The following is a 26,482-nucleotide window of genomic DNA, read 5'->3' as shown; positions in this document are numbered from 1 at the left end:
TGTAATTGCTTAATGATAAATTGGAATTGTTAAAAGAAGATCTATATTATTCGACGTAATTACCAATAGTTCAAAAATATTGTGCTTGTATCTATTGCACTTGAAAAATCAACAATTGATTGAGTTCAGTTGGGTGAATTTTTAGTAAGACGCTAGGAGGGTTTCAACAATAGTAATTGACCAAAGTTTTGCAGGGTTTATTCTTCATGCGAGAAGACTTCCAACTTCTAAATTTTAGAGGGATTTTGTTGGCTAATTTATTACCTGCAGAGAAGGTAGAGTTATTTTCCAAAAATAGTGATGTGAATCACGATTGTCGTTATAGACCATAAACCGCAGGTGTTAGTCTAACCTGTAGGTGTTAGTCAACGATTGCATTGCTAGAGATAAGGATCCACGAGAAGCGGTTAGTCCATGTTACAAAACACACGGGGAGCATTGGTTTATCTAATGTCCAACAATCGACCCCCCAACGCAACACGAGTGCGTATCGAACTTGTGACCTACACTCTGATACTATTTCTTGGGAATCTCTGATACTATTTCTTGGGAATCACAATTGTCGTTAGACCAAAACCTGCAGGTCTCAATCAACGATCGCATTGCCTCAGATAAGGATCCATGAGAGGCGGTTAGTCCATGTCACAAAACACACAGGGAGCATTGGTTTAGCGAATGTCCAAAAGGTAGTGCCAATTTCCTAGAGGCAATGCGAATTGGCACATTAGCTAGTGCGAGTTGCTAAAGGCAGTTTCCAAAGGTTGTGCTAGTTTCCCAGAGGCAGTATGAGATTCCCAGAGGTAGTGCAAGTTTGTTGGGAGGTTGTGTGAGTTAGCTTGGAAGCAATGCGAATTATTGGGGTGGCTGCGCAAATTGTCGGATAATGGTCGTGCTAGTTTCCCAGAGGTAGTGTGAGTTTCCCAACGGTAGTGCAAGTTTTCTAAGAGGTTGTGTGAGTTAGACAGGAAGCAATGCGAATTATTGGGGAGGCTGCGCAAATTGTGGGACAAGTAATGTGATTTGCAGAAGGAAAGTTGTAAGGTTTTTCCTAGTTCTATTTGATCAATAGATGTGAAGATACATTTGCTGAAGTTTTGTTGGAGCAGTTTATGTAATATCTCAATAGCTGATTTGTTGAAGATAATAATAAAACCCGTAGACTGAACACTGGATTTCCCCATCTTGGGGTTATTCTGAGGGCATTTGTCCAAAAATATTTATATTGTGTGATTTGTTTCTTATGCATTCCGCTGCAAATTTTATTTGGTGAATGATGTTGCTATTTATGGTTTTATTCGTTACTTTCAGTTGATGAGTTAATTTTGTTTTTCACGTGGTATCAAAGCTATGTACAATGCTGGACGTGAGGGTTTTGAAGGAGAAACCAATGGTTTTATCACATTTTTCGATTTTGTTCAAGTTTATTGTGGTTTGTTGTTCAAGGGTTTCAGAAATGGCTTCATCTGGTTTGAAGGATCAAGATAAACTTGATAGTGCATGAATTTTGGTATTTAGAAATCCAGGATACTTTTGTTGCTCAAGGAGCATGCGCTGAAGGTGTATTCAACATTTGTTGTTGCCATACCGATAGATCCAACACAGTAAGCGCCCACTGCAAGGGGGATTCCAAAGCTAAACGTTATATCTAAGATAGGGTGATGGGGAGAGAGGGGCTAGAGCCTTGTGGATCCAATGATCATGTGGACGCAAAGGAGGAAGATGGTGAAAGAGGGTTTGTAATGTGTGGAGGGGAGTGAAAAATGTGGAACGGAAAAGCGGGACGATACTACCAAAACCAGGGTTTCCCAAGTAGTTGTTAGTTTCTGTAGCATCAAAGGTGTTCTAACCACGAAATTTAGTGGAGAAGCTAGAATAAAGGAGATCACAAAAACCAAGAAATCGTTTATGGAAATTGCATCCAGAGATGACTAAATTAGATTATTAACTAACTTTTTAAATGTTTCCTAAGTCTAAACTTAGGAAAATTGGTTATTTAATTATAATTCATTAAGTCAAGGTATGAATTATCTAGAAACTCGAATGGATCGATCCAGAAATGATATGAGCCATCGATTAAGATTTAATATTGGTTGTTGGAGTCCCAATAGGAAGATATAAGAAGGGATCGATGTGGTGATGGAGAATACACCAAAGTCGCTTGGAGAATTCGATTTTCTAGAGTAGCAGCAATCAGTTGCTGGAGAGTTCGAGCTTCAGTGAGGAAGTAGAGACAATGAGGGGCAAAGACAGTGATCTGGAGGAGGTTTTCCAGATCTTGAGAGGTAGCAGCAAGGAGGCTGAGTTGTTCCCAATGAGGTAGCGCAGAGGACTACACAATTGTTTCAAAAAAGCAATTTGATTTGTCTAGAGGAAAAATTGATTCAGCTTCTAGTGGTCGAGAAAGTCTTCCAAAGGGCCAGAGAATCAGTTTCCTCAGCAGAGAGAGGTCGAACAACTTTATCAGAGGGGTAGTTTCAGGGTTAGATGTCCAAGGGTTCGTGTAAGCATTGCGCAGAGGTTCCAGGAGAACAAATTTTCTGAAGGGAAGTTGTGTTGGGGCTACCTGTGGGAGAAGGACAGAAACAAGAATTAGAGCAACAAACAGATTTATTTGTCCTACCACTCAAAGAAATGGATGTATTTCTAGGTGCATAGTGGTTAATACAACTAGGAAGTTATTATACAGACCTTGAAGAACAATTCATGGAGTTTAACTGTTATTATAACTTAAAAGGTGTTTGTCGATTTTTTGTTAGCAGCAGATGTGCTCTAGCTCCGAAATTTTGTGGAGGGGCTAGAACACATGAGATCTCCAAGACCCAGAAATCGTTTGGTGAAATTTCACCCGGATTGTATTTGATTAAAATAATTAATATTTTTAATGTCGCTACTAAGTCTAAACTTAGGAAAATTAAAATATTTTTGGGTATTAATGAAAATATGGGTGAGAAGCTTGTAAGAGATGAGGATCAAGTCTAATTTAATCTTATCTATTGATTAGAAACTTAATCTCGGTTGTTGATTTCTCAACAACAAAAGTATAAATAGAGGCTTGGGGTCAGTGGGAGAAGACACACAGGGAGATTGAGGAAATCGATTTTCTGAGGTGAGAAGTTCTTAGGAGGGAAATCGAGTGGGGAGATCTTGCAGTTGAGGGGCAGAAATAGCTAAGAAATACAGACAGAGAGGCGGAGAGAAGCTTGTGGAGGCAGCTCAGTAGTTAGGGGAGTTGATGCCGGGCCAGTCTGGGCCCACCCAACCTTGACGTAGAGCCAGAAGGGCCAGTGCAGAGGAAGAGCTGTCTTCCACGCAGAAAGTCGGGGGATTGCCGGAAACTGCCAGAACAACCATGAAAGTTGACACGGTAGGCAGAAGTGCTAATGCAGAGCCTCAGAGAGCTACACGTAGTGCCACGCAGTTACTGCTAGGGGTAGCGCAGTTATAGTGGAGGCTAGCTAGTTTTGCTATCGGATCAGCGGGAATCTACCGGGTGAAATGAAGTAAAACTCACTCAGGTTTTCCGCCATTGTATTTCTCTGTCACTGGTTTGTCAGGAGCACAAACAACATTTGTATTCGGAACTTTTGCTTAATAATAGAAAACTCTCAGAGTTTTTGCACCAGTTTTCCCACATTGGGTTTTTTTGGGGACATTTAGTCCAAAAATAAGTGTCCGTGTGGTTGTCTCATTTAATTTTCAATACTTGATCTATATATTGGTGTAGGCTGCAATGTATTTGCATTAATATTTTCTGAATATTTTTGAAAATAACTTGTTAAAATGAAGAACACAAGTAGGTAATGCAAATCAGATTACTGCAGTAGGATTTTTGACTTGTTAGATTCAGAAATTTTCACAGTGTTAACATTCCTAGTTCCAAGGAAGGTACTATTAGATGAATGCACCAATCAACGAAAATATGCCATTCCATCACAACATTGTTATGAATAAATAATTCATAATACAAACATAATTTAATAGTTAATTACTTAAATTAGTAAGTAACATTAATAAAATTAATTATGTAAGTGAAAGGTCAAAAGGCATGACCAATCAGTCGTCGTGACTAGTCAATGATTGTCCGAGGGAATATAAACGACCACTGATATTTTTCATAGATACTACAATTATTACTCGCTACAATTAGAACACTACATACATATTTATGCTTGCATTCAGGTTTTAATGCACAAAAGAGATCTCATAAGAAGAGTCGGATTCGTAACCCATCTGTTTAGCATCATAGCAAGCATCGTTGTCACATAGCAAGGCCTTGACTAACAACTCTCTCTGCAGAAGATCAGAGCACAATGTTCGTGAGACTAATGATTTATAGACACCATCATCATTGTCTCTCAAGGCACATACCCTAACCGGGTGTTCACAGAGTATGTCCTCCTTGGACTATTCTAATCTTAGATAGCTAGTCCTCAAAGAATATCTTCCCTCAAGTACTCTTATCTTGGATGCCTTATCTCATCCTCAAGGAGTATTGAATGCCAGATGTTTACCCACCCTCCATTATGTTTTCCCAAGTGAAGAAAAGAATGATGTGTCTATGTCTCCCTCTTGGCTAGGGAGGATATATAAACCATACCAAGCTTGTCTCTCAAATATACAAGCTTCTTATTAGGATTCGATTTTGTCAATATGCCAACTACCTACTCATTGGTGGATATATACGATAGCTGCAACACACCATCCTTTACTAGCTTTCGAATGTAGTGATACTTCTTGTTTATATGCTTTGTCTTTCTATGAAACACTGGGTCTTCAAACAATCTTATACAACTTGTGTTATCACAATGTATCCCTATAGGGTCCATTGGTCCTTCAAATAAGTCGGTCAACAACTTCCTTAACTAGACAACTTCTTTGCTCACTTCACAGGCTGCAATTTATTTAGCCTCAGCACTACTCAAAGCAACCAATTCTTGCTTTTTGCTCATCCATGAGACCATGGAGGTTCCCAAGCTAAAACATCCTCCTGTAGTACTTATTCCATCCTGCGCACTGCCTCCCTAGTCAGAATTTGTATATCCCATCAAGTGGATATCATTATGTTTGCATACTTCAGGCAATATTGGATTGTTCCTTGCAGATATCTCAGTATGTGCTTTGTTGCTATCCAATGATTGTGCTTTAGCTCCACTTCGAACTGATTTAGAACATTCATTGCAAAACATATGTTTGGTCAAGGATTTACCATGTACATTAGTGAACCAATCAATTGTCTATACTTGGTAGGATCCACTGGGCTTGATTGGGAATCCTTAGTCTTTTCAAGTTTGTGATCATCGGGGTTGTCATTGGTTTGCAATGTATCATGTCAAACCTCTTGAACATCTCGATCACATACTTTCCTTGACCTGGATGGATCTCATCAGGTTCCTGCCAAACTTCTAGTCCCAAATAGTAATGCATCAGTGCAAGATCCTTCATATTGAATTTTGCTGCTAGTTGCTTCTTGCATTCTTGGATTCGACCTTCCACACCTATCAAGAGAAGATCCACTTACAGAAGAATAATCGCAGGCTGAACTTTTACAACATTGATGTAGAGATTCGGATCAACATAACTCTTTGTGAAGCCCAATCTTTGTAGGTATCCATCCATACTAGCATACATGCCCTTGGCGCTTGCTTGAGGCCATATAATGCCTTCTTCAACCTGTAAACATAAGTCTCTCCATCTTTGACTTCAAATCCCAAGGGTTGCTCATATAGACTTCTTCATCAATTGTGCCATTCAGGAATGCAATATTGACATCCATTTTATGTATATCCCATCCCATCCATGTTTCCAAAGAGACCAGTGAGCGTATAGTTGTATACCTTGCTGTTGGAGCAAATGTCTCTTCATAATTGATGCCCTCTTATTGAGAGAAGCCCCTAGCCACAAATATTTCCTTATACTTGTCAATACTTCCATTTGTTGCATGTTTAATCTTGTATAGCCAGTTGGAAGTTACAATTGTGTTGTCTTTAGGCCTAAGTATGATCTCCCAAACACCATTTTTCATTATCGATTGATATTCTTCATTCCTGGCATCCTTCCTTCTTGATGTTTGATAGACTCTCAAAAGGTGGATGGTTCTGCTTCTATTAACTTTGTCATATATGTTGCATACCCTGAATATCTTTTGGGCATCTTGCTTTCTCTAAATATGCCTTTAGCCACTCCATGACCTTCTGCATCTGGTAATGTAGATTTCAACCAGTTAGGTCTCTTTCTAGACTCGAGCATTACCACAAGTTGTATAGGTTCATTGGGACCTTCATCTTCATGATTTTATTCTTCTTCCTCCCTGGTAACTTCCTCCTGAAATACAAGAAGTTCTTCATCATTAGAGTCCATATAGAGATCCTTTGATTTCTTGAATGTAATACCTTTGTCAAATATCACATCTCGATCGACTTTTATTCGATGTGCTTACTTTATGTAGAGCATATAGGCCTTAAAAGAATTACTATAGCCAACAAATGTTGCCTTCATGCCCGATGGATCCAGTTTCTTTCTCTTGTCCCTTGGAATATGAATATAGATAGGACAACCAAACATTCAAAGATGATCCACACTTGGTTTCTTCCCAGTAAATACTTCTTTAGGAGTCTTGTGGGGACTTCGATTTTGAATGTATATAGTTGTCTTTGTAGCTTCACCTCACATTTTTTTTGGCAAATCTTGATCATGTAATGTAGCTTTTACACTTTCTTCAATGGGTCGATTCTTTCATTCTGCAACTCCATCTTGCTCAGGATTATATGGGACAAACAACTCCCTCTTAATCCTAGACTCTTTACAGAAGGCTATGATTTTTGTGGATGTGTATTCTCCCTCATTATGATACCTTAATATCTTGATTCTCCTTTCTGTAAGGTTTTCTACTTCAACTTTGAATTCTTGAAATTTTATAAATACTTCATCCTTGGATTTCATCAAGTAAAACCAAGTTTTCCATGAATGATCATTTATAAATGTGACATAATATAGATGACCTCCAAGTGACTTTGGTGTCATAGTACCACAAACATCGGAATGAATAAGATCCAAGATTTATTTTGACCTTGAAGCATTGTTTCCAAATGGTATGTTGGTGTTCATCCCCAACGCACATCCCTTGCATACTCCTTCATGATCTTCTTTTAGTTCGAGGATGCCATTCACCATTGATTTAGGTGTGGTATAATTTTGTATTGAAGATGACCAAATCTTCTATGTGAAAATTCATAAGGACTAACTTCAATGTGAACCAAGGCTTGAGTGAGGAGAGTAAACAATCGTTATTGTCTTCCTTCACAAATCCTAATCATTCTTGCATCTTCTATGCTTGAGATTTTACCCCATACTACAACTTTTCCATCAATGAAAGCACAACTTTATCACCCTTATCTTCTAGATATGAAATGGAAAGTAAATTCTTGTGCAAACTTTGAACAAATAAGATATTGTTGAGATGAATGTTTCCTCCATTCTCTAGCTCAAGTGAAGTTGATCCAATTCCTCTCATAGGGTAGCTCTGATTGTCAACAAGCTCTACGGAGTAAGAGGACTTTCCTTTTGATAATGTCTTCAATTTCCTGGGTTGACCAGTCATATGTCTTGATGCTCCATTGTCGATCACCCAAATATTCTCATCTTGAAATGTGTTAGTGAGTGCTAATAATATCCTTCATCCTTTGAAGATGTCTTGGTCACTTCCTTCTTAGGCGAAAATAGGAGATCCCATAATTCTTTGATGCCCTTCTTGAGTTGGCATGCCACCTTCGTACACTTCTTTAATAGCTTCTTGAATCTTCAATGTAGTAGAGATCTTCATTATGCCCTTAGCCAACCTTAGCTCTGAAACCATGTTGAGAAATCTATAGGGCGATAGATAGGATGATTTCTCTTTTTATGATAATTGCTTGTGATAATTTTTTACTTATTCTTACTTATTAGCTTCTTCTCTTATAATTATGCTTGTTTATCATCGAACAACTCCCAAAAACAAGAAGAACAATAATGCACAAGTACATAGGATATAGGTTGCAAGCCTAGGCCAAAATCTATCCCACTTGAGAGAAAAACACGTAAATCTTTTCTCTTCTTATAGATTCTTCAATTAACGAATTCCGAGGGCCCTAGACCAAGACCAATACCCTCCAAGACCAAGTCCAACCTTTCTTGATGATTTGTTATTTTTTCTACTCAAACCTAGTCAAATCTCTTCCAACAACACAACTTCGACATCCCCAACTTTAGAATTTGGCCTCTACTACAGCTCTAAAATTTTTGGCCCCAAGCAATTGTTATTGCATCCAGACATATGAGCAAAATTAGCCCTCCAGGGCCTCCCAAGAACTTTGCTTGCTGTACTTCCTTGTCTAGAGCTAGTAGGTGACCTAATAGGTCCTTCCAACAACTTTGATCCCCTTCCAACAGATAGAAATTTCGACCTTGAAGCAACAAACCCTAGCTTTCATTCTTCGCGCGTGTGAGAGAAAATGAGCCCAAAAACAATCTTTCTTCATCCTCTTCCTCCTTCGCTAGCCTTGTCTTCCTCCTTCGCATGAATGAGTGAGTGATGAATGTATCTCAAGTAGGTTGAGTTCCCTGCTTTATATAAGCTTCTTAAGGTGGACATGGCTCCTCAAAATAAGCTGACTTGGTCTTGAAGGGTATTTTGACACTTTTATTTACAAAAATAATTTTCTTTATATGTTACAATGTGCCTGATGGGGTCTTCAAATTATGAAGATGACTCTTTTGACTTCTTGACCTAGGATAAACCCTAGAAACCGGCAATGGGCGCTTGACCTCCAAAGTAAGAGACCTTGAGTATGAAACCCATGCTCTAATAATAATAATAATTTTTCTCTCATTTTACGAAGTACAAGAATGAAAAGTACATTTCATATTTATGAAGACCAAACCTAGTTATAAATTTTTCAACATCCCCCTCCTCTTGTCCATACTCTGGGTCAAGCCTGGAACGATGCCCTTGAAGTTGATGCAGATAAAAGGAAAAGAAAAAGCATAATTTGGCCACTCTCAACTGGAAATGTACCACAAAATGCAAAAGATGGCCAAGGCATACAAATTTAGCACGTGGGAAAAAGCCAAACATGAGTTCTATCCCTTATTTATGGCCATTAACCTGGCTATTATGGGCCCTAGATGAGCTCCCTCCACATTAAGGAACTCATGATTGTCCCAACCCCTGGTGGGCAATGAAATGCCCCACCTTAAAAGGGGGTACCTATTGCTACATCCTACACATCATGCTCTCATCCCCTAGAGTGTTGAGCAGTTATGAAGAAATATCAATTGAAGGTAAAAGGTATATGAAGAAGGGTGGAAAAACACAGGTCAGGGTAACACATGTACCACGATCTGCTCCCTCCTACACTCATGTACCCATGTGTGGGCTTCCCTTATTATAGTTACCCTTGCACCATGACATGTGGTTTAGAGCTTGCCCCTCATCCCCACTCCACTCGATCACTATATCACATGCCACCTCCCCATTGATGGATGTACCCTGGAGATGTCACCTCATCTAAAGGGGGAAACCACCTAATAGGGTCCTTAGTTAACTCCTTTATTGAGCCTGGAGACGCCTGTACATGCCAAATCCCACTATGGAAGGGCATGCCACCGTGAATTGCTCATTTGAGTCCATGATTTGTAAGCTCTTTTACTTGATTACTCTAATTATTTGTTGTATTGGAGGGCAAGGGGACACATTGGACCTTATGAAGGATTGCAGTTGGGTCTCCCTTTGGGGTTTTGGTCTCTTTATACATGGTCCAAGCCCACTAGAGGACCACATTGGCACTTGTAGAGTGAGCGTTGAGAGCCATGGGCCTCCACCATAGCAGATAGTATTTCATGGTTCCCCAACACCATTCATTGATTGCTCGTCTCCCACCTGCGGATGAGGATGATGCACCTGGACCACCATGCCCAGTCGGCTCCACACTTGTACCACACACTTAACAAAGCTTCGAGGTTCCAAATGAGGATGTGTCTCACTGTAGGAGACAAGGGAAGGGCTTATGTCATCATCCTATCCCCTGTAGATGATTTACGAGAATCATCGATCTACTTGGAGACCCATGAGGATGTCATAGTGTCCCTACACCCACTTGGGGACACCACATGTGACTTGATTCAATATCAAGGGGCAACCGCTTGTCCACTATGTTTGGAGTCCATTTTCTCACCATGGCACGCTTTGGACTTCAATAGGCCTTATTGATGGCCCAACGACTCATTATGTTGATTATTTTGCCCGCTTGAGAGGCTTCTTTTTATGTTATTGAGCTATCTTGGTGGGCTTCTGAGCAAGGGATGTTATTATTGCACATTAGTTTATTATTTGGGGCTTAATTAGGCCTAATTAAGCCCCATCATCACTTGTTTGGGATTAGTAGCTCTTGTGAGAATTTTGCATTCCCTTTTCGTGGATGAGTTTGGTTTCAAGGATGAATTTTGATGTTTGGATACTATTCTCTTGATCTTGGGCTTCAAATTTGTCTTGATTTGATGATTGGTTATACTTGTTTTACATGTAAGTGCTCTTTTCATGTTTATTCTTTACTTTTATCTTGGCACATGAATGTTGCTGGGATTTTCGCTATCTAGGTCTGAAATTGCCTCCAATTCATGCGAAAATTGTGGAATTTTTTTATCTATTGTAGTGTTGCATATGTTACATGTGTCATGTATAACGAATTAATGTTCCTAGAGGTTAACTTCCATTGAATACATCTTGATAAGTCATCATTTCTTGCACATCGAAGTATAAAATCTTTTGGTAGCTACTCTCATGCCCTAATTGCCATGCGAAGTTGCCTAGAAGTCTCCTTGATTGGGTATAGTCTCTCCAAATCACAAATTCACCTTGACTCCATCTCTCCCAAAGGCAAGGCACTGATCCATCCACTGGTGGTCACTTAAAAGGAATATATTTATGGCCTTTATCTTCTCCTTCTAGGCCTAACCCTAGTAGGTCATCTAGGGGATCAATCGAATTACATTATAGCCACCCAAAGTGCTTGATTTTTTGTCCACAACTACGCTAGGGTTATATCCAAAGGTTATCCAAATTTCAAGAAAATCAGACGATGGAATCCCGAGATTAGCCACAAGACCAATTCTTACCCTAGGTTGTTTTGGGTAGTGTCCTTATTTGGATCTTTACATTCAACTCTCAAAAGAAAATAAGCCTTTTGATTCTATTCTCTTCCCTATTTAGGTCAGGCCCCTCTTTGATTGATCAACTCCATACCCTTGACCTATACCCTTGACCTAGTCTAGGTCCATTTGGGTTCTTTGTGGTCCCACAACTCTACCACTCAAATTCCGGAACGATTAGAATCCATTTTGTTACAAGGATCCTTAAGCCTAGGAAGCCCCTAGACAAGGCATATCCTCCAGCCTTAGGCCTAGGCATCCCTATAGCCCTTCTTAGAGAGCCAATCAACTTGCTTTCAAAGTAAGCAAGTGATCTAGTTGAGCCTCTCTTGTGAATAGGCTTTAGGAATCACTTCATGTCTTATCATTGACCCATCCATTCTTTTGATTCCTCTCATACCAAGACTCCTCCTATCGATGAAAGTTCGTAAAGAGCAGGGAGCCTCAACTGAGGTGACAGTGGGCTATCGCTTCATTGTTTCCCCTTGACCTAGTAGTTGTTGTATAGATCCCCTCCACTCCCCTCCTATGACCTCTCATAGTTTGAATGACAACGGTTTAGGCATCCCTATAGCCCTTCTTAAAGAGCCAATCAACTTGCTTTCAAAGTAAGCAAGTGATCTAGTTGAGCCTCTCTTGTGAATAGGCTTTAGGAATCACTTCATGTCTTATCATTGACCCATCCATTCTTTTGATTCCTCTCATACCAAGACTCCTCCCATCGATGAAAGTTCGTAAAGAGCAGGGAGCCTCAACTGAGGTGACAGTGGGCTATCGCTTCATTGTTTCCCCTTGACCTAGTAGTTGTTGTATAGATCCCCTCCACTCCCCTCCTATCACCTCTCGTAGTTTGAATGACAACAGTTTGGTGCTGTTTCTGGGGAGGAAGCAGGTCTACCTCCCTAGTGAATCATTAAGGAATTGATTCTTTAGTGACAATAAAGGTATTCCTTTGGCATCTCCACAACACCCTTTTTAGAATGGAGAGCCCCGAAATCTTGGCATACCATCGAAGAAAGGATTAAAAACCTCCTACTCCATTCTTAGACCAAGTGCTCAATAAAAGGAAGCATAAGCATGAATTTTTTGTTCCTCTTAGTATTTCCAACATGCTTGGGGCCTGTTAGCTCTGCTACAGCTTCAGTGTTTAAAGGTCAAATTCAGGTCTGGTCGCTGGTTTGTGTCGAGAAAGCAGCGCGCAGCAATGTTTTCACCTTCCTCTCATTCGGTTCCCTTACACTCTCTTAACCTCTCGCTGCTTCTATTTTCCTCTAAATCCTTCCTAAACCTATATTCCCCGTCACTCCCGCTTAATCTCTTGTATTTCGTTGCCTCTGTTTGATCCTTCTAAAACTCTGCATAATCCCATTTTCTTTTGACCCCCGAGCACTAAACTGTAGTCACCATATAACCCAATCATATGACTCGGCGCTTTCGTAAACCTTCGCCTTAATCCCCACCGTTGATCGTCCTGATCCAACGGTCCCCGCCACCACAGTTTTGTCTTCGCGCGTTAAACATCATTCACCTCTCCGCCGTTGATCACGTCCATCGCGAGATCTAATGGTGGACGCTTCCCCCGATCGCGCGACCTGCGCACACGTTAACCCGCGGGGGCGGTGGTTTTTGTCTGCCACGCGTCGTGATCTTACGGGATCGCGCCATCGTATACAGATACCACCGAGCCCAGGTAAGCGGTGCGGGGAAACCGCCTGCCGCCCGAAACCGCTGTTCTCCCGCCCGTTAATCACCGTGCATCTTCCGCCTCCGTCAACCGTCAGATCTGCCGCATCCAGATCCGACGGCCCTTGTTGCTCCATCCATGTCACCTCCCGATAGCCTGCATAAAGTAATCTCCACCGTTCATTTTCACGATCCGACGGCCCACATTCACCCGTCCGCTAACTCCCGATACTCCTCATCTAGCGATCTCCACCGTTAATCTGTGCGATCCGATGGCTGAGATTGGTTCTTCTGTTCGGCCTGCTCCCGCCATACTGCCTGTATCACGCCCGACTGCTCTCTACTGCCGGAGAAGGAAGGAGGCCAGCTACCTGTACCCTGCGTAATAAAGCTTCAACAACTGCAATTAACCAATAGAATGGCCGAAGGACAAAAAGGACACTCTCGAGCAGTTCAACCATTTATCAGTGATGGAGCATCTTCCATATTATATGCCACCTACTCAGACGAGGACAAAGCATCAGAAAAGGCTGATTTTGTTCATTAAAACACTTAGATTTCAGCAAAGCCCATATCTGAGAATTAATTTGTTAGGTGGTCCATTATGACCCCTTCTCATGTAATACATAGCGGGGCAATTTTGTAAATAATCTCTATATATACCCAAAATCAAGAGGTGGATGGTTGGTGAATGTTATTTTGATGTAAGGTTCAACTTCTGGACACTGTAACTACTGTGGAAACCTGCAGCGTCTGGACTTCATTTTCAGCTAATGTAAGCTTCTTTTGTTGTTAATTGTTCACTTTCCACTTCTTCTTTGTTCCAGGCTGTGCCTGTTATGTATTTTTGATGTGCTCTTCGTGTTTAGCATTAGAGAGGCTGTCATCCCACCTTTGTGTTAGAATCTAGCTTGTATCATTGAATTTGTATGCAGGTTTCTTTGTTTTAATGCTAGAGAGTTGTCATTATGTCTGTGCATTAAGAAATAGATTTACAAACTTTTTAACTGGTTGCAGCTAGCCATCACAGGCTCTTGTGCATTTCCTTGTGTGATCAATATTCTCCATCATCACATTTTCCTTAAAACTGTGAGTATTTGGTGGTCTAAAGCCTTGTAGTCTGGGGGTGTCCACCCATATTTGGGGTTAAGCACAGTAGAAGTGGTTATCTGGTTTGAATATGCAGCATTTTTTTCATTCAACCACCATTTTCCAACATTTTGTTGAGTTTGTAATGTTCTGGAGCATCTCTGATATACAACCTAGGAGAGTTCCTTGCGGTGATAAGAGGGCTCTTCTTCATCCTCCTGCTGAAGGCTTAGATAGGCCAAAGTTCACCAAGAGGGACCCCAAGGGCATCTATCAAATTTCGAATATTGGGCATATGGTACATCCTATAATGAAAATGAATCCATTGCAAAATTCAACCCTAGCTGCATACTTCAATGCTTTCTCTGGGAATTGGCCTTTGATGTTAGAAATAAGAAACCTATTCACCTTCTCCAGGCTCAAGACATCACCTTTGACCTCAATTAAGCTATAAAGCAAACCTACATCAATGTGGTACAAATTGATGATCCTGGCACTCCCACAAATGGTGAAGACCTATCTCTTCATGAAAAAGAGACATTGCCTGAAATCAACAAGAGGAGAAGAAAATGTTGCAAAGGAAAGCCTTCAGACCTAGCTACCTTGAGCCTTCTCCTCAGCTTGGCCTTGGATATGCATGACGCTTTCTATATTTCTCTTGGAATCAATGGTCACACCTTGAGGAATTGTATTTTGAATTCTGGGAGCCCATTCAACATCATACCCTTGAGTATAATGAGGAAACTTGGACTCAAACTTTCCAGAGAGTACACGACTAAATGACTAAATTGGTTTTGAATTATCACGAATTCAAGGTACATGGGATAGCCCTTGAGTATAATGAGGAAACTTGGAGTCAAACTTTCTAGAGAGTGCACGAACAAATTGGTTTTGAATTATCACGAATTCAAGGTATACATGGGATAGTGGAAGGGAAGAAAGTCTTTTTTCATACGTACCCTGAAAAAAAATTCACCGTAAATTTAGTCATAGTAGAAATGAATCGTACATGGGGAATGATCGTGTCCAAGCGACTAATATGTTGATTTGAGGTAGCATCGGATGTGCTCTAGCCAAGCAAATTGGTGGAGAGGCTAAAGCACATGAGATCTCCAAGACCCCGAAATGGTTTGGACAAATTCTATTCGGTTTGGGAAAGATTAAAATAATTAATATTTTTAATGGAGTTTGTAAGTTTAAACTCTGGAAAAATAAAATATTAATGGGTATTAATATAAAATTGGGTTAGAAGGTTCCAAAAGTCATTGATCAAGCCAGATCTAATCTTAGCCATTGATTAGAGATTTAATCTTGGTGGTCCTAATCCAATCTTAGCCATTGATTAGAGATTTAATCTCGGTGGTCCTAATCCAATCTTAGCCATTGATTAGAGATTTAATCTCGGTCGTTGAAGGACGAACGGTTCAACGACCGGGAAAGTATAGGAAGAGGTTTGAGGGTCATGGGAGAACACATTGCGGGAGACCAGTTAGTTTGATTTCTGGAGCGGGGCTAGCTGAGAAATTCGAACTAGTGGTCTGGAGAGTGTTGAATTGGGGTGGCATCGGATGTGGCTCTAGCCATGAAAACTGGTGGAGAGGCTAAAGCACATGAGATCTCCAATGCCAAGCACATGAGATCTCCAATGCCAAGCAATGGTTTGGGCAAAATCTAACTAGTTTGGGAGATATTAAAATAATTAATATTTTTAATGGAGTCCTTAAGTTTCAGTTTGGGAGATATTAAAATAATTAATATTTTTATTGGAGTCCGTAAGTCTAAACTTACGGAAAATAAAATATTAATGGGTATTAATATAAAACTGGGTTAGAATGGTCCAAAACTCATGGATCAAAACTCATGGTATATAGACAATGGAGCCTCTTGTCATATGACGGGAATTCGGGAATATTTCTCAAATTATTAGGAGGAAAGGATGAATTTTCAGATCACCATGGGGAATAAGGCAAAGTGTACTCCAGTAGGGAGGAGTACCATATTTTTTCAAACAGAAAACAGAGAGCGGTTTCGTGCTACCAATGTGCTGCATGTACTAGGTTTGGGGATGAACTTACTTTATGTGTCACAACTTCAAGTCAAAGGCTATGCCGGTTCCTTCATCAAGGAGAAAGTATATGTCAAACACCTGAGCTGGAAAAAGAAAGTGCAGATCGGGATCAAAAGTAACAGGTTGTACAGACTACAACTAGAATCACAAATGGCACTAATAGGCAGTGATGGAGACAAGGATTTGAACGAACTATGGCATAAAAGAATGGGACATTTGCACCGTGGGGCTCTGAGAATTCTCAGGAACAGTGTAATAGGAGTTCCGGATCTTAGTACAAAACGAGACGATGTATGCAGAGGATGTGCTCTAGGAAAGTATGCCAAAGCAACATTTCCTAGAAGTAAAAACAGGGCCAAGAGTGTATTGGGACTGATACACTCAGATATCTACGGACCTATGTCCACTAAAGCTCTTAGTGGTGCCGAGTACTTCCTCACCTTCATTGATGACCACTCAAGGAAAACTTGGATTTATTTTCTGAAAACCAAGGATGAGGTTTTCTATCGATTCAAAGAGTTCAAGGCTATAGTGGAGAATCTGACTGGGAAGAAATTAAAAGTTTTGCGCTTAGGTAATGATGGAGAGTATGTCGATAAGGACTTCATTGATTTTGGCGCTAAGGAGGGCATCAGAAGAGAGTGGACAGGTCCTTACAATCTCGAGCAGAATGAAGTAACAGAAAGGAAGAACAGGACTATCGTAGAAGTAGCTAGGGCCATGATGTATGATCATGATATGCCAAAATTCCTATGGGCAGAAGCATGCAACGTGACAGTGTATGTTCAAAATAGAAGTCCTCATCAGGCATTGGGCAAGATTATTCCAGAGAAAGTCTTCACAGGGAAGACCCCTGAAGTCAGTCATTTCAGGATATTTGGGAGCTTAGCATATTGCTGCAACCCGAGGAAAAGAGGAAGAAGCTGGATCAAATTGCAGAGAAAGGATATCTAGTGGGATGCAACGAGAACACTAAGGCATACAAAATCTATCTTCCAGGGAGTAGGAAGGTAGTAGTTCGACAAGATTTGAAGTTCATGGAGGACAGGGCTTTAAATTGCAGAGAAAGGATATCTAGTGGGATGCAGCGAGAACACTAAGGCATACAAAATCTATCTTCCAGGGAGTAGGAAGGTGGGAGTAGGAAGGTAGTAGTTCGACAAGATTTGAAGTTCATGGAGGACAGGGCTTTCAGAAAATCTCGAGAAGTGCCTTCTAAGGAACAGTGAAAAGAGGAGTCGTTGGTCAAACCTCTTCAACCAACGGAAGTAAAGAATTCTTACTCGGATCAGGAAGAATCACGAGAGGAGGAGGAGCTAACAGAAGCACTGTTGGCAAAGGAAGAACGAGCAGGGAATTTTGTCAGATTCTGCGAGATGCAGAGGATTTCATTGGTGCACCAACGAACAATAAGAGGGAGCGAAAATAGCCAGATAGATATCAGGCATTAGTAGCTTAGGATGGGGAGCTTGCCAGTTTTCAGGAGGCTGCTCATATCAGGTTTGGTTGGATGCAATGGTAGAGGAGTACAACTCCATAATGGTGAACGATCTCTAGGAGGTAGTGCCAAGGCCTCAAGACAGATCGGTGGTAGGTTCAAGATGGATCTAAAGGATTAAATACACTGCAGAAGGCAGTGTGGAAAAATACGAAGCCATGTTTGTGGCTAAGGGGTATGCTCAGAAGGAAGGAATTGACTACGAAGAGCCTTCGTCCCGATAGGCAGGTATACATCCTATTAGAACTGTGATATCTCTTGCAGCACAGATGGGATGGGAGATTCATCAGATGGATGTCAAAACAACATTTTTGAATGGTGTGATAGAAGAAGAGGTATACATTGAACAACCAGAAGGATTTGAGACACATGAGAAGAGGTCTCATGTATGCAGATTGAAGAAAGCCTTGTATGGGTTGAAAAAGGCACCTAGAGCATGGTATGGTCGAATTGATGGCTACTTGCAGAAGATGGGATTTGTCAAGAGTGACGCAGATAGAAATCTCTACTATCTGCTTGTAGTGAATGAGCCTCTAATCTTAGTGTTATATGTGGATGATCTCTTCCTGACAGGATCATTCGGGCTCATCGGGGACTACAAGAAGAATTTAGCCACAGAATTTGACATGAAGGATTTGGGACGAATGCATTATTTCCTAGGGTTGGAAGTTTGGCAGCAAAAGGGGGAGATCTTTCTTGGGCAAGGGAGATATGCTACAGAAATTCTGAAGAGATTCAGGATGGAGGATTGTAGACCCATGGCTACTCCAATGATCACCAACTAGAAGAAAATTGATGCATCAAAAGACAAGGATGTTGATTCCACCTTATACAGGCAACTCATAGGGTCCCTAATGTTTCTGGTCAATACCATGCCAGACATTTGTTACGTTGTCAACATCGTCGGTCAGTGCTTGGTGGAACCAAAGAGGGTGCACTGGGCAACAACCAAACATGTTCTTAGATATATATACAGGGAACAATCGATTATGGACTCCTGTACATGAGTAAGGATATCAGATTTAGTGGATTTACTGCTGCAGATTGCCCTGGAAATTCAGTTGATTGGAAAAGTACCTCTGGTAACTGTTTCAACATTGGATCAAGAATGACCTCTTGGTGCCCTAGGAAACAGAAATTCATAGCTCTGAGCTCAGTTGAGGCAAAATATATCTTTGCAAGCACAGCTTTGTGCGAGGACATATGGCGTAGAAAACTGCTTGTGAACCTATTCAGAAGAAAGATGGAGGCAACCAGGATCATGTGTGATAATCAGACTTGCATCAAGCTCTCTGAGAATCCAGTGTTTCACGATTGGTCAAAGAATTTTGATATCCAGTGTCACTTTGTCCAACGAGGGGCTGTATAGTTGAGCTACATTCCTACAGGAGAACAGGTGGTAGACATCCTCAACAAGGCCCTTGGAAGAACAAAGTTTGATTATTTCAGGGAAAAGATGGGGACATCCTCAACAAGGCCCTTGGAAGAACAAAGTTTGATTATTTCAGGGAAAAGATGGGGATGATAAAGAATCCATTTCAGTAGCAGAAATGGGGGTGATGTTGCAGTGCCGTAGCAGTGAGCAGTGGCACGATGCAGCGTGATGAGAAGAGGTTGCAATGCAAATGCAATTTTGGGAAGAAGGATCAGCTACAACACGGATGCAGAGGGAGCTAACATATGGATGCAGCAGTGGCAGAGGCAGAGCCATGGGCAGCAGTACAGGATGCATCAGTGCAGAGGATGTTGGGCATGGGGGCCTAGCATCAGCTCAAGTACCGATGCCATATAGTCAGTGATGCTCAGTATGGAGTATTGCTAGAGCACAGTCCTCGCTAAGAGGGAGTGTTGATTTGAGGTAGCATCGGATGTGCGCTAGCCATGAAAATTGGTGGAGAGGCTTAAGCACATGAGATCTCCAAGACCCAGAAATGGTTTGGACATATTCTAACCGGTTTGGGAGATATTAAAAGAATTAATATTTTGAATGGAGTTCGTAAGTCTAAACTTAGGAAAAATAAAATATTAATGGGTATTAATATAAAACTGGGTTAGAAGGTTCCAAAAGTCACGTATCAAGCCAAATCTAATCTTAGTTGTTGATTAGAGATTTAATCTCGGTCGTTGAATGACCAACAGGAAAAGTATAAGAAGAGGTTTGAGGGTCAGTTGGAGAACATATTGAGGGAGACTAGTCCGTTCAATTTCTGGAGCGGGGTTAGCTGAGAAATTCGAACTAGTGGTCTCGAGAGCAGCGAGAGGTAGCGAGTACGGAGCAAAATAGAAGAACGACGCAGAGGTTAGAGAGGCAGACGCATAGGCAACAGAGTTGCACAATCACTGTAGGGCCTGCCTGGGTGACGCAGAGAGGCCCAGTGCTGAAGTAGAGAAGCAGGAGTTAACGCATAGGCTAGCAAGCCTAACGCTGAGACTGGGAGAAGTGCTGGAGAATTTGCTCTCTGTTGGGTAAGCCAGTTTGGCACCTAATTTTACTGAAGAATTGCTGAATAGTAAAATCCTCCTCTACTGCACCGGTTTTCCTGCATTGGGTTTTTCGGGGACAATTGTCCAAAATATCTGTGTTGATGTGGTTGATTCTTGTGCATGTGATTGTTTCTGTATTATGGTGTGATATCTGCAACATAATTTATTTTAATGTTTATTGAAGGGTTTTCATAAAGAACTTATTGGGAAATAAGTAGGTAAAATAAATCAGTTGTTGCAGTGATAGAATTTTCACATAATAGAGGATCCAAAGATGTCTGTTAACGAGGAATCAGGATAAGTCTAGTGTATACCTCCCTATGAACAAAAATTCTTACACATTCATTCCTAGAGATGAATTTTTTGCCCCCATGATTGCTTCTTCCGAAAATCCCAAAGAAGACGTAAATGAGGAAAACGTTGAATTTAGGGAATGGAGGATTTTCAAGAATGAGCATGTTACAGCTTCGCCCGAACATGGAATTTGGGTAGTGTACTTTGATGGGGCTTGTTCTAAGGCAGGCTTAGGGTTGGTATTGTCATTCTCTCTCCCTTGATGAATATTTGATATTTTCCTTAGGACTCCAGTTTGTTTGTACCAACAACGTGGCCGAATATGAAGCCCTATTGTTAGGCCTTAAAGCTACGCAAGTAAAGAAAGATACAACAATTGTTGATCATAGGTGATTTTGACTTGTTTCGCAAATCAGAGGAACTCCCAACACCAAGCATCAAAGATTGAAACCATATAAAGAGAGAATCACTCACATGATAAGGGATTTCAAAGAAGTTTCCTTCTGAGTTGTCCCTCGATCCTTCAACTATATGGTCGATGCCCTAGCTGTGGTAGTGTCTAACTCTTCAATAATTGACAACAATACCTTAAAACTAGGAACGTGTGTGGTCGACACCATTTACAAAGCTTCCATTCCTAACTATAAAGACCATTGGCCTGCTTTTGAAAATGACAATGACATGAGTGATTTCCTTCAAAATCATGAAGAACCTGTCAAAAGGATTGAGGATCTAATCAATGAGCAACATTTTGATAGCGATGATCACAACATAACCATGCCTGATAGTCATGATTCACTTGATACAATGGACCTTAACCTTGGAACTGAAATCTCCACTCAAATAGTTAAGATTGGGAAAGGGTTATCCAAAGAAGAAAGGAATGAACTCGAGAAATTGCTAAGGGAATTCAAGGATGTGTTTAGTTGGTCTTAAGATGATCTTAAAGCCTATCGTTCCGAGATCATACAACAAACCATCTCTCTCAAAGGAGCAAAATCTGTGATGAATCCCAAGCTTGCCCCCTTCGTCAAAGAAGGACTCCAAAATATGGTTGATGTTGGGATTATTGCTCCCATACGACGTTTATCCTGGATTTCCAATCCTGTGATCACTGGATCACAAAGACTGGAAACATTAGGATGTGCATCGGTTTTAGGGATCTTTACGAAGTATGCCTAAAGGATTACCCATTACCAAATATGGAAAATATATTGCAAAGAATAAGCAGGTCACAAATGATGTCATTTTTGGATGGTTTTTCTGGGTATAATCAGGTTATTGTGAAGGAGGAAGATGGTCTGAAAACTGCCTTCACCACACCATGGGGAACTTATATGTACCTTAGGATGCCCTTTGGTTTGCTCAACGTTGGGTCCACTTTCCAAAGAGCCATGGATTTCGCTTTTAGGGACCTCCTTGGGAAGATCATGGAAATATATCAAGATGATTTGACCGTGGCTTCCAAAGCAAGAAAGGATCATTGCAAGCATTTGAGGAAAGTATTCGAGAAGTGTAGGCAATACAACATATCCCTCAATCCGAAAATGTTTGTCTTTGGGGTCGACCAAGGTAAATTGCTTGGACATGTGGTGTTTAAAGACGGGATCAGCATTGACCCTGAGAGAATCCGGGTAATCAAAAGATATTCCTCCCCCAAAGGACAAAGATGCCCAAGTTCATTCTTTGGCAAAATCAATTTTGTGAGAAGATTCATACCCAATTTTGCGGAGATCATCAAACCCATAAACAACTTCTTGAAGAAAGACACTCCTTACATATGGGATCATACAAAGAGTAGTGTCTTTGAAGAAATCAAAGGAAGAGTTGCTTCTGCTCCTGTCCTAGCTAGGAGCTGATTATACCAAGCATTTCATTATTTACTGCAGATTTTGTCGTTTGTATTTACAGGGAAGCAGGTTGGTTTGTCCTGTAACCACACTAACTAGTGACCCAAACTTGAAAATAACTCTAGAGATGGTTGGTATATTTTCTCTACATTGAATTTGAGTACTAACATCCCATATCTAATATGATTTGTAGTGTTTTGTTGTTTTTAGTTTTCTGTTGCATACTTACAGAAATCAGTAAGACAAGCCTCATAATCAACTCCTGCACTTCTTGATCCCATTTACGGTGGTAGCTTTATTTGGAGTTGGTTGAGGTATTGAGTGGGAATCCTCCTTCGACTTTTGAAGGATAGGTTGGGCCTAAAGAGCAGAGGTTCTGGCCAAGGTGACAGTGGCCCCTTACCCTGTGTGTTCCAATCATAGCAGGTTGCATTGATGTTTGCAACCCTGCTAATCGCATCAGTAACTACTAACACCCCTATTGCACTGGGAAAGAACTGGCATAGCGTGAAAGAGGTTGTGGTGACAATGGACAAGCCTCCTATGCGCCCCTAGGGTTGCACTTCATTCAGGGAGGTAACAAAACTCATGGCACACTATTTCATGATAATTAGTGTTATTTAACTCCCAAAGAATCCTGTGTTTTCGATCAAGCACATTGAGATTGATTATTATCACATCAAAGAATAGTTGTGGAACTAGGAGATTGTATAGATCTCTTGCAACTCTCAACTTCAACTAGTAGATATTTTGACGTGAACAAGCAGAGGTTGAAAGGTTCAGCGATGCATTAAACAAGTATGAATTTGAAAGGCTTAGAGAGATGCACGATGTGAATAACAGCTATATTGTAGTGAATTTTTGTACTGACTGCACTAGAAAAGCTTTCTGAGGCCCCTAATTATGGAAACTTCTGGGACATATTTGATAAATATTTCCAAGGCTTTCTTTATATATTTCCTCTGTAAAGACAATACTCAAATTGGAAGTTATAGTTTTGTGCATGTTTGGTTTGTCGGTAAGAAATTTTATGGTTGAATGATCTCTTTTTCTGGAGAATTGTGAGCCATGTTCCATGTGCTATGTTAAATTGTTATAGAATGCAAGCTAAAGTAGGAAAAAAAGGGTGATTCAATATTTCCTATCAGCAGGCTGTGAAATGCCTGAAGTTGAACATGTTCCTTGTATAAACAGGGACACTGGTTTAATCATTTTATTCAAAAATTACTTTGATTGCCGGAAGATAAGGTCAAAGTATTTAGCTGTTCACCTGTTCCTAGTAAGATTCATGAAATGGATGAAAATCGCGAATAAGGTTTCTTGCTGGTCTCAGTAGTAGATCTCATGGAATTATTTTTGGCTACAGAACACGTTTCTTGTAACTTCGTAGAGTGGAAGAAAGGAATTTAGATATGCTCTAGGAAAGTGGTTAGAGGCCACCTGCTAGTGAGTGTGTTTCATGGAAGAGCCTGTGCTTGAAGTCAAAGCATGATTAGCTGCGTGGACTTTGTTATTTAAATGTTAGCAATGTCAAGGGCATTATATGTTTTGTTATTTAAATGTTAGCAATGCCAAGGGCATTATATGTTTTGTTATTTAAATGTTAGCAATGCCAAGGGCATTATATGTTTCGTCACTTAAATGTTAGCAATGCCAAGGGCATTATATGTTTCCTTCCAGGTTATTATCATCATAAACTTAGATCTAAGGGCGCAATATACTGTTGGACTGCCCAACTCTCTCAATATATTTTAATATGAGAGTACTGATTGCCAGGAGCGTTGTAATTTTGCTAGTATGGAGCGGTGTTTTAAATTTATCATTACTTAAATCAAATTTTGGATAGATATATTTTAATAAGAAAGATTATTTAACTAATCAGGAAATAAAATGATCTCCCTGCCAGTAGTTATTAGTATGCAACATAAAGATTATGTATATAGGCGAACAACGATAAAATGTGCCATTGTTTTCTCCCCAGGAAAGAACACAACAAATAATGTCCATGTATAGAGTGGCTAATTACCTTTCCGAATGTAATCATCTGATAGTGAAGCTCGTATCTGCCCACAAGACATTAAGCAAATAAGAACGCTTGCATATGTAGGTAGCAGAACACTTTAGCACACACTTCTGATTAAACATGCAGCTACTTCTACATCTGTACTGCCCTTCCAACCTTGATGCATGATCAAGTTTAGAAACATTCACATATAAATCGATTGTAATAGCCTTGTTGGAAAGGCTGTCCAGAAAACTAAAGCAGAACACTTTTACCTGCTGTGTACAGTTCCAGCAACCCATTATTGCTTCACTGGGATAATAAATGATGCATAATCATTAACAGGGTACACCATATATATGGTATATGTATCTTCCTTTCACAAGTTTTGTGGTTTTAAAAACATAGGTATATGATCAAACAAAACAAATATGATATTCCTATTTGTTTCTTTATATGTATAGTCTGTTGGATGGTGGTTTATCCTTATTATTTCCATATTACTTAAACATCCCTGAGATATGGCAGAGGATCAAGTTGTTGCTTTGTTGCAGATTATGTCGAAAATACCTTTCTTTCTTTTCATTCCTTAATTTTTATTTTTATTTTTATTTTATTTGGGTGTGTGTGTGGGCAGTTTGTCTATGGAAATAATTAACTCAAGGCATCAGAAATTACAATGTGCGTTGATCAAGTTTGCACAACCGAGGCCACAAGTACTTCTGAATAGATTCCAAAACAGGGTACCTTCCATGAAAGGAAACAAGTATTAGTCGTAAAGACTTGTATGATTCATAATGATTAAAAGAAAAGCCAGAATTCAATAACGAGTGCATTGACAAATACTCATGTAAGCTGACTTACAATTCTAGAAGATGCAACTGAACAGATTCGGGTAGTGGCTGAAGTGGTACCCATCCAAGCCGTACACATATCCGACCAACATTTGTGTCAACCTGATGTCAGTGATATTTTTAAGAATATTTCTGAGAGTTAACATGAGTGCTGATCCCATTTGTAAAGTAACTCTAGATTGTCTATTGAAAATCTACATCTTAGCGGTTAAGCATGTTGCCCAAGATTGTATATTGCCTTTATAACATCACCTGGATTGTCATGAGTTATATGCACCCAAGATTGTATATTGCCTTTATAACATCACCTGGATTGTCATGAGTTATATGCACCGTAAAAAATAACTAATAGAAGAACAGGCATTTGAAAAGCTTCAGGAAAAGCTGTTAGATGTCAATTATGGGATGTGCTTGCTTTTAATTTGTAACAGTTGACCAAACAGAACAGTTATAACATAAGTAGTTGAAATCAATCATATGTTTTCCTCTGCAAGAATTTTATGAAATACTATGAGAACCAATGGTGAAGTTTGTTCAGTTACAAGCCTTGATGATTCATATTGAGCTGAATTATTTTCTTAGTTTGGCAGGCCAGAGATAAACTTCCTGATTGGGCCAGATTGTATAACAGTACAAAGGTGGAAATGTCGAGAACATTGCTCTTGCTGGGCAAATGAAGAAGGGCAAGGGAAAGCCAAGTAAAACTAGAGTGGAGAAGCATCTTCACAAGGGAAGAAATACACGAGCAAAGTCTGTTGATTTTGGGTAGAATAAAATATGATCTAGCTCCGAAATTTTGTGGAGGGGCTATAATACATGAGATCTCCAAGATCTAGAAATCGTTTGAAGAAATTCCACCCGGATGATGAGTTATTAAAATAATTAATCTTTTTAATGGGGTTCTTAATTCTAAACTTAGGAAAATAAAAATATTAATGGGTATTAATAAAGATAGGGTGAGAAGCTTCTAAGAGATGAGGATCAAGTTTGTTTTAATGTTAGCCCTTCACTGAGGACTTAATCTCGGTCATTGATTCATCAACGGGAAAAGTATAAGAGAAGACTTGAGAGTCATTTGGAGATACATCAGGCAAGACTCAGTAACCCGAGGCAAATCGATTCTCAAGGAGGAGGAGTTCGATTTCAGAGGGAGAGTTGCAGGGTGAAGGAAGAGGAGGGCATCAAAATCAGTCAAACACTGAGGAGGAGGTGATGTAGAGCATCCTAGTGCCAGTGCAGAGGGAAAATCAGAGAGACATCGCAGTTGGAGATGCAGTCCTGACACAGGCCTCAAGCAGAAGTGACGCAGAGAAGGTCAGAGAGGCTTCGGGGTGTCAGAACTTCTGAAAAATTGTCTCAGGTGTTTCTCTCAGAAGTATCGCAATATTATGTAGAATCCTTCTTTATAAAGAGATTGTTGTTGAAGATTAATAAATAAACCTTTATCCGCTGCACTTGTTTTCCCGCATTTGGTTTTTT

General features: G+C 40.2%; 1 protein-coding gene across 1 annotated transcript in view; it reads right to left on the bottom strand.

The window, feature by feature from the left end:
• The window catches only part of DML1 (demeter-like 1), a 291,074-nt gene that overhangs the window by 168,907 nt on the left and 95,685 nt on the right, over positions 1 to 26,482 (bottom strand). Inside the window, exons 8-10 of the mRNA XM_089400383.1 lie at positions 25,014 to 25,105; positions 24,828 to 24,896; positions 24,174 to 24,210 (exon numbers count right to left, since the gene is read on the bottom strand). Of these exons, the coding sequence (XP_089256509.1) occupies positions 24,174 to 24,210; positions 24,828 to 24,896; positions 25,014 to 25,105 (198 nt within the window). The remainder of the gene's footprint in view (positions 1 to 24,173; positions 24,211 to 24,827; positions 24,897 to 25,013; positions 25,106 to 26,482) is intronic.

Source organism: Pinus tabuliformis, chromosome 2_1 (assembly GCF_031772625.1).
Source record: "Pinus tabuliformis cultivar Carrire ecotype Pingquan chromosome 2_1, CPIR1, whole genome shotgun sequence".
Classification (NCBI taxonomy): Eukaryota; Viridiplantae; Streptophyta; class Pinopsida; order Pinales; family Pinaceae; genus Pinus; species Pinus tabuliformis.
The sequence above is the reverse complement of the archived record's forward strand: the minus strand, read 5'-3'. Positions and strand labels throughout refer to the sequence as shown.